Source organism: Apaloderma vittatum, unplaced genomic scaffold, assembly GCF_000703405.1.
Source record: "Apaloderma vittatum isolate BGI_N311 unplaced genomic scaffold, ASM70340v1 scaffold45384, whole genome shotgun sequence".
In the NCBI taxonomy this organism is placed as follows: Eukaryota; Metazoa; Chordata; class Aves; order Trogoniformes; family Trogonidae; genus Apaloderma; species Apaloderma vittatum.
Genome location: NW_009715228.1, coordinates 1 through 9,386, shown reverse-complemented (window position 1 = coordinate 9,386; position 9,386 = coordinate 1). Strand labels below are relative to the sequence as shown.

Below are 9,386 nucleotides of genomic sequence, written 5' to 3'. Positions count from 1 at the left end.
TTAGTTGTCTCATCAAATACAGATGATCCTCATGGCCGTCAGTATATCAATGTGTTCTTGAGATTTACTCCCTTAAAAAGTGATCTTGAAATACTTACTTTCTCCTTTTGACAGAAGAGGTAATTATATATGTTGATGTACATTATGCTGACTATCAAGGAACAGATTATTAAACCTCTGAAATTTATACTTCAAGCAAAACTGCAAACCCATGACGTGTTTTTAAATAGCTTTGGATGGAACAATATATCTGACTGTTTCCAGTAGTGGTTTATATTTTTATTTATGTTGTGTAGTATTTGGATTGGCTATTATTTGGAACCTATTAGTTAGAGGGCCTAATTTAAGGTCTCTTAAATTAAATCTTTAAAATAATTATTTAAAAAAAATAATATTTCTAGCTAGACTTTTCCCATCTGTTGATAAGAAATAATTGGTTTGTTCGTGTGCCAACTTTAAAATCACTCAAAATTTACAGCCTATGCTCTGAAATACAATAGTCATAAATATTTATACTAATATGGTGTCAGCTGTAAAAATATTTATCTGTTACTTACTGCAGTAAGGAATGTGAATTCTACTTTTCTACTGTTTTATCTAAATGGAATTTCTCACAAGTTCCCAATGATTTTATTTGTTTGGAAAACACTGATTTAGATGAGGACTCCATAAATTTTTGTGAGTTAAAAGTATAATTTTATAAGATCTCAGCAGCACAGAAAAGTGTTACTGTATCAGAACTGGTCACTGAATTGAAATGGCATTAAATAATTTTAGACTAGTTCTACTGTTTCACTGATTTAAAACAGAATTCTACAGGTGTAGAGAAACTATTTCCTCTCTGTTTGTTCAGATGGCCAGTGAAGGAATGAAATTTCTTTTCTTGGCATCTAGTTAAAAAATTGTCTTGCTTCCCTTAGACTGCCACAGCATTTAGTAATTTCTATCATAAAGTCTCTAGATTTAGACCTCTCCTTTTAATCTCCCTCTGCATGCAGTCTCCTGGAAATGGAACGGAGATTAACACCCAGTTCAAAGAGGATCAGGCTTTGCTATCACTAGTCGATTTTTCACAGAATCACAGAATGTCAGGGGTTGGAAGGGACCTCAAAAGATCACCTAGCCAGAGCAGGATCACCTACAGTAGATCCCACAGGAACGCGTCCAGGTTGGCTTTGAATGTCTCCAGAGAAGGAGACTCCACAACCTCCCTGGGCAGCCTGTGCCAGGGCTCTGTCACCCTCACAGTGAAAAAGTTTTTTCTAATATTTTTGTGGAACCTCCTATGTTCCAGCTTGTACCCATTGCCCCTTGTCCTGTCATTGGACGCTGCCGAAAAGAGCCTGGCTCCTTCCTCCTGACACTCTCTCTTGCCATATTTATACACACTAATGAGGTCACCCCTCAGCCTCCTCTTCTCCAAGCTAAAGAGACCCAGCTCCTTCAGCCTTTCCTCATAAGGGAGATGTTCCATCCCTCCATCATCCCTGTGGCTGTCTTCATCCCTGGGGCTGGGCTGGACTCTCTCCAGCAGTTCCCTGTCTCTCTGGAGCTGAGGGGCCCAGAACTGGATACAACGTTCCAGATGTGGCCTCACCAGGGCAGAGTAGAGGGGCAGGAGGACCTCTCTCGACTTTTTACTTATTTAGGTAAAACCTGAAATTTTCTTGACTAAAAGAGAACGGTTAAATGACTTCAAATGTAAATTCCAGCCAGAGGGTGCTGGTCTCCATGCAGTTTTCCAAGGTAAGCAACTTACCCTGAATGAGAAATGGGTGTTGGAAGTCCCCTGGGTCACTAAGAAAACAACCACTTCACGTCATTAGTAGCACTTCCAAAGCTCATCCTTCTGTAGTATTGTGTCCTTTAGTTTAATTATCGTGTCCGATGCAGCTGAAAATTTGCAATATCTGACAAAAGATTTTCTCCTCATTCTAGCGTTGCCTTTCTTATGCAGATTCTTTGCCATCTCCTGTTACTTTCAAACTTACCTTCAGCCTTCTCTGCTGCCAGGGCCCAGATTTGCCCTTTGCCCTTCTGCCTGTTTTAATGAAAGCTGTAAGAAATTAAAAAGTTTCAAGACCTCTGCCTCTGTCAAATACACCTGAGATTGGCCAGCGATTAACAAGGTGCAGGGCAGAGGTGATGCTGTGGCAGCTGCTAAAGCTCTCTTGCCTTGAAACCAGTCCAAAAACCAGAAGAATTTGAGTGAGTTAAGTGTTGTCAAAGCTATGGGCCTTTCTGACCTTGTAAAGCTAGAAAATAGGTGTCCAGATAAAGTGTCCCTAGGATCCAACATCTAAAGTACATCCACAACAGAAGAAGCATGAGCCTGACTTCATCTTGGGGAAAATCCCCTTAATTTCCCAAAAGGCTGATGTTGAACTAACCTCTGGCATGAGTTGACCGTGGTAACCCTGGTTTGAGCCCCTTACTGCAGCATGGTGTCATGAGGAATTGTTAATAAGAAGTTTTGGGGTTCTGTTTATCTTTTTTGTTTCCCTGATACCCTGACAGTGAGGTTAAATGGAGCTTCCCATGGGTTAAGTTGATTTTTATACCATTAAGTCACATGCCTTTTTAATTAACTGTGTGGAGTTATCGAATTGGTTAATGCTTTATGACAAGTCTTACCAGCCTTGTGCTACGGGCAGTTACACAGAGCTGCTAAAGGGGAAGGACTCGGTGTGACACATCCCGAGGTTTGGCCACATTTGACAGCAATTAACTTGTAGCCTCCCATGACTTTTGTCCATATGCTTTTCTTGTCGTGGCCCAGGATTTTAGTGTTTGTGAACAGCTGGCAGTCTGACCTGCTTTCACTGCCAGATTGTCTTGTGGGTTGTGGGCTGGGGTTTTTATTTCCTTCTATTCCATAAGTTAACTTTCTGATCCTTTCCAAGCACGCTTTGCTTGTTTCCCAGGTCTTCTCTGTGCACACATGAGCCACCATGTGAGCTATTTCCTGTCCATTTTGATTTTTATTATTGTATCTTACACTCTGCATGTATGTTTGGCATCAGATGAGTGCCAGGACAGTAGGTAAATAAAAGTTCTGAGTGGTTTGGGAAGTCCTCTTGCTTCTGAGATAGAAATCATTACATCTGACTCCCCCTTCTGCCCCAAGAACAGTATCTAACCCCTGTTTTGTAGCAGGTACCCGTGGTAATTTTTTGTGTCTTTCTGTGACATGCTCTTCTCTACCTCACATACTAAATATTTTCAGAAAGCTGTATAGAACCACGCTACAGTTTTTAGCTTTATCAACAAACTGCATTTTAGTGGCAATCCAGCTTTCATGTCACCAGGCATCCTCACCAGCACCTGCCCAGAGTGTGATGTTTGGATGAATTAAAAGTTGATGTGCACAACGCAGGGTCCTTTGTAGTTTTGCTTTGGGCAGCTATGCTGATGGGAAGGGCAGAGTGATTCAGTGATTTTCACTCATCGCTTCTGAAATACTTTTGATGTCACCAACAAGAAGAAAAAGCAATGGTTAAATACTGCAGTGGTCACAGTGTCAAGGTGCAGATTGCTCATTAGAAGAGTTTTACATAAGAGCCCATTTGCTTCATGTATTATTCATTTCAAGGGTGTTCTCTGGACATAGTTCTGTAGCTGAGGCAGAGTTTTTTCACTGAGAAACTTTGATGGAATCAAGATCAGCTTGATTTAATGAAGTAATAGATGCAGAGCTGATGTGCATACAAAGATGTTGGATTTCCCAATGCACATATCTAAATATCTAATTTTTGTAGCACAGAATGGTGGCTCCAGAGGATAGAAAGGAACATAAAACGATGAGAAGCAGTAGACAGCAGCAGTGGTGTGAAATCATTGCCCTGCAGACAGGAATGTGTTACAAATTTCTACAGAAAAATATATTTCAAGGCTGGAGCTTGTATTCATTCCCATGTAGTTGCAAACAGTAATAAGCATGTTTTATGAATGCTGACCTGTTAAGAATTTGTGGGGGAAGTTATGGTGCAAGCTCTTCTTTCACCAGCTTCTTTTCAGTGCTCCATGTGTAGCAATGAATCTTCCTTGAAAACAACAAATGTCTTTTTATTCGAAGATATTATAAAGCTTCAAGCCAAATGTCAGGCTTCTCATTTCACATTATAAACCCAGACGCAATTGTTGTCGTAATCCAAGCAAACACAGGATTCAACATTAAGTTACTTGTATCCTTATTTACACCTTTTAGTTTTGTCTTTTTTGCCCAAGAACCAGAAGCACAGCCGATTTGTGCATCCACCTGGAGATCTGGCAATGCAGAATGAGCTAAAAAAAGTAATGTTAGCTGTTTGCTAATGCGTTTCTGTCACCGGTACAAAAATTAGTCTCTTTTCCAGAAATTAGTAGAAAGAATGGTGAGGGTTGCCTTACTGAGTGCCTGAAACGTCAGTGGAATGATTGGGAAACATCAATGGAATGATTTTTAAGTCTGTAGCATCATAACGGGTGACACGATTCAGATTCTCTGGCAGTTGTTGAAAAGTGCTCGGGTCAGTGAGGGAAGATCGCGTACAGTGCTCTGTGCTGCATGCTTGTTGGGGAGATGTGGGCCGTGGGTTGGCTGCTTTCATACTCATGATTAAAGAACTGTGCAAAACCAGGGGTCTAAAACCAACCTTGGAATTGCAAACTTAATTTTGCTTTGAAGATGACTTTCAAACCTGTTTTCTTTAAATGTAGCCTTGCTAGGAACACTTCTACACAAAGTAGACACTTCAAGTTTCTACCCACTTCCCCACCCTGGGAAGTGAGAGGTTGGGCAGACAGGCTGCTGTGCGGTGATACAGGATGTTTAGGGGGAAAGGCAGCGCTGTGCCATCCTGCTGGCCACTCTGCACTCGGTCTCTTCTGGCACCTTTTTGTAGCTCATGCATAGGTTTCTCTTCCACAAAATCCCACTATTAATACAGATCTTTCTCTCACCAGCGGCCCTTTCCCCCTGTCCTCCATCATTTTTCTACAGAGAGCTTGCTTCCTGGAGGGGTTTCCCACCAGGAGCTCAGCAGTGGCAGTGGGGAAGGTATTTTGCCCCAGGATCCTGTGTAGCAACGCATAAGGGCCTCCAGGTGAAGTTACATGTAATATCTCCCCTTTGACGCTTTGTGGGGGTTTGCATTTCAGTTTTACGAAAACAAACATGCCGGCTTTCCTCCTTTTTTCTCAGGAAATGGAAGGCAGAATGGGGCACAAAAATCGTCAGCCACAGAAATTGCACTTTCCCAGGCTCAGCTGTCCTCATTTATTTATGTCGCAGGTGACGCGGTAGCTCGGGCTGATGCCTTGTCCCGCTGGCGAATGGCTCCACGGAGTCCGCCGGTGGGAATCGGGGCTGCCAGGATTCCTGGCGTTTCCAAGGATGTTTGCCAAATCGCCTCCGCCGGGTTTTTACGCTGTCAAAGCTGATCGTGTTCTCACTGAGGTAGCGGTGGAAGGCTTCGAGGTATTTTTCGGAGAGCTAGCCAATTGGTTCTCTTGCTGACTTGCACTTGGCAGGTGAAGTGGTTTTAGTTAAAGGGAAAAAAAAGCCTGGCTACTTCTTCTAACGAAGGGGGAAAGAATCCATGACTAATTTTTGTAACAGGGGTAACTCCTACATAAAATCATGATGGAAATAAGCAGCGAACTCAGTAGTTACGATAAATCCTGTGGCATGTCGTGGTCTTCCAGCCCATTTAAATACTGCATCTTTTTGAAGTGGGATTTTTCAGTTATTCTCTTAGTTTTCTGTGGGGTTTTTTTTTTTTCAATTCCTAATTAATTCATTTATAAAGGCTTACAGCTTGCAATGGGAGGGAGGGGAGAATTTGAGCACTTTCCCATGGGAAAGTAAACAGAGCTTCTCAAAAAGATTTTTTTTTCCAAATCCAGTAATTTTCTTAATCGTTATTTACATGCTTAAGATAAGGCAGCATTTTATCAGTATTTCTTAGTATATGTAAAGTGTTTCATGTTTTTTAATACAGATTTTAATGCACATTTCGTAATGTATAAGAGGGTGCCGTTTCTGTCTAGTGAATGCAAATGAAGTTAATGCCGAGGAGTGACTGCATTCGATCTGCTTAAGTAGATTAGGGTAATTAAATTTTGAGAGAATCACTTCCTTATTGGATGCTTTTGGGAGCCTTGTGGAGAAGGGTGTTCACACGTCTTGGAACTTCACCGCGCCTTACGGAGAGACCAAAGTGGGTCCTTCCTTCTGCTGGTTCTGTCACCGCTTGGAACGTGGTGACCAAGGATGGGATTTTGGGGAAGACAGAAATGTTGCTGGCTAAATAAAATCCCAGTATTTCGTATGGTGCTGGGTTGTACATACAGACACCTCCCTTGTCAGGTCCCATTTTGCCTTCTCACTGTTATTAGAAGTGGCAGAAAAGGTGTGTAAATGATTGTAGTGTTGGAGCTGTGTGTTGAAAAGCTGGAAAGAACAAGTTAAAGCTTTAGCCGGTGTGGGAAAGCGTCAAGTCGCGTGTCACCGTGCTGGTGCTCCACATTAATGCAGCAGGCTTTGCTTATGTGGAACAAAAGGCTTTTAATTATTGCAGGGTTTCTGCCTATCTGTATAGAGAAATTTCTCATAAAACCAGCAGCTGGATTTTTAATTAGGAAAACCTTCATAGAAAGTCCTTACAGAAATAATAAGCTTATTTAATTCTGTTAGAGGAGTGCAAAGGGATGGGGGGGGAATTCTTCAAATATCAAAATTTCCTTTTTGTTTAAAGAAAGTAATTAGATATTTTTTCTTCCCATGAAGCATTTCTAATTTTTTAACTCTTCCACAGAATCTTTTTATACTTGCTTAAAAAAAAATCCCCAAAACTTTTCTTTTTCAGAATTTTGACCCCAGCCAGTAGTTTCCAAGATATTTGGACCCTCTATAACTTCCTCATAAGCAACGAGGTACGAAGTTTTCTTTAATGTTGTGTCAGATACAGTTCAGCTACACGTTTTTATTTTGAAGTAGTTCTGAGGGTAGCTGTCTTATCATTGGATTTTGGAGATTTTTTCGCACTGATTAGAACATTGGACATAAAAATGTATTTTTGGTTGGGACCTACCAAAAGTCACTCGAATCTCTACCGGTATTTGAGCTGCTTGCGTGACTTTCTGAGCATTCCTTTGATGTAAATGACTCGCTGTCGAGTAAAGAGCCTCAAAGTCACAAAAACCTCCTTAGCTTAGTCATATTAAGAAGAGAGAGGGTACATTGCATTAGGTATTTCTATGGAGAATATCAGCTGCAGTTCAGAGAAAAGAAAAGATAAATTGAAATCACCAGTTATTTGTGAAGTTTAACTAATCAGTGCTGAAAGATTTTGAGAAATTGAAATGAACATTAGCAGTAGAATAGAGGTATTGTTCCATTCAGCATGTTATGTATTTCAGATTTGCAGTCCTATTCAGGCAAATACGTTTGGGTTTTGGGCCTGTATGTATGTGAGTCAGAATTTCTTTTGCTATTACAGGGTAAATTAAGAGGGAAGAAAGAATTATTTAATGTCTTTCAGATTGGTGCAGTGATACTGACCACTTCCATTATATACTCATAAATACTGTCATAATGTACTGATACGTATTGTCAGTTTGTAATATTTGGTCTTATAATGCATAGCATGATTTTTTTTGGTACTGTCTCACCTTGAGAGCCTGTTAGGTGATACCTTAACCATGTCTTAGATTAGCTGTGTAATTTTAATTGACGTGTGATACTTTGTAAATAAACACATCAATTCTTTGTTCTCTGTTTTAGATAAACAGCAGTATAAAATTCACTGCTGAGGAGCTTTATGAGTGTGTTTCACAGAAGATATATCGGTAAGCTAATTACTGACACATCAGATGGGCTTTGAGGCAGCATTTTAGCATGTTCTGTATTAACCAAAGTTCCTGTAAGGGAAGTGCTTTGGATAAATAAAAGAACACTGTTGTAGGAGGGGCGTGTAGGGCAGTGAATGGGAGTGTTTTCCTCTTGAAAACATACAAAGCAAATGAAGCCTTGCTTCAACTACTGGCAAACGTTTTTACTTCAGCCTCGCTTCGGAATTCTTGGGGAGATAAATTCCTGTCTAGAACATTTGTAGTCTGACTGTTCCTTTTCCAGGATACCCCAAAGACACTCTCATCTTGACGTTTTGATCCAAAGGTCGTGGGTTTTTTAAATCTGGAGAAGGAAAAGGAATACTTAGAGCTAAATAGCCAAAGCTCCACACTGTGTTCGTGTCCCTGAGCAGTACCACAAGCTTTTGTATCCTCGTAGCGTTTAGAAGACGCTAGATAGGGTGTAGGGTCCAGATCTCTAGCATGTAAACAGAGCAAAAACCCTCCGTGGGTACCTCATGTGCCGAGGGGCTGTTGGGAAGGTGCGAGCAGGCAGGAGGGATGCGCAATACCGCATAAGTTTGGCATCTCTTGCCCATCATGCTTGTACAAGCAAGAGTGGAAAAATCATTACTAATTGTTTAAAATAATTTTTACATAAGCATGAGGTCATTTTTAAACTCTTAAAAATTCAGCTGCCTTGTCTGTGGTCGATTTTTGTGGTTTCTCCCTGAGTGCAATAGCAAGTATGTTTGCAAAATCCTCTAACTAAAGGATAGAAATTAGGATTTTGGAGTTTAAATGGAAAAACAGGAGCAGATATTTTGGCAGTTTTATAGCTGGGAAAAAGTCAACCGTGCGGGGAAGACTGGTCATTGCAGGATACAGCTCGCAACACGTTATGATTAGGCAGCTCTGTAACTTGATCTTTTGCTATCAAGATAAAAGTATGTCTGGATTTCCAGAGGTACCGAGTATTCTCTGCTTTTGATAGAGGTAAAATGTGGTATTAGAATGCCTTTGAATTTTGCTTTAAAGGAGTATACGGCAACATTCCCATCTCTAGAATGGGTCTGTTGTGTCCTGATAACCTCTGTCTTTTCTTCCCCAGGGAGAGGTTGGAAGTGGGGTGCTGCCAGCTAGCCCAGCTGGAACACACCATCAAGCAGTGTCAGGCATCAGTTCATGCAGAGGCCAAGAACAGGGGCTGGCTGTGACACCCCCTGCAGTCTCCTTGTCCATGTGAAGTCCAACTCCTCTGAGATGTGTCAAGGGAAATATACTTATCAAGGAGCCAAAACCCTGCCTTCTTTTTTTCTTGATGGTGTCATTTTCGATTTGAGTTGCAGGAAAAAAAACCCCAGCAAACAACTGGTTACATGTGCACGTTAAACGTCAGAATTTCTGCTAAGAACCACAGGCTAGTGGATTTTTGTCAGGCGAGAGGCTCTGGAGCAGTACAGCTGGTTTGCTGTGCAGCAATGCACCAGGCTGGTGTTCTGACCTCCGGATATTCATGTTAGGAGCTGTCGTGGTTTGACCCTGGCCGGCAG

At 41.3% G+C, this 9,386-nt stretch overlaps 1 protein-coding gene across 1 annotated transcript in view; it reads left to right on the top strand.

Moving 5' to 3' along the window:
- The window catches only part of SWT1 (SWT1 RNA endoribonuclease homolog (S. cerevisiae)), a 30,793-nt gene extending 21,743 nt beyond the window's left edge, over positions 1-9,050 (top strand). The window contains exons 15-17 of the mRNA XM_009869016.1: positions 6,849-6,915; positions 7,766-7,830; positions 8,945-9,050. Coding sequence (XP_009867318.1) covers positions 6,849-6,915; positions 7,766-7,830; positions 8,945-9,050 — 238 coding nt within the window. The remainder of the gene's footprint in view (positions 1-6,848; positions 6,916-7,765; positions 7,831-8,944) is intronic.
- Positions 9,051-9,386: the final 336 nt, after the last annotated feature.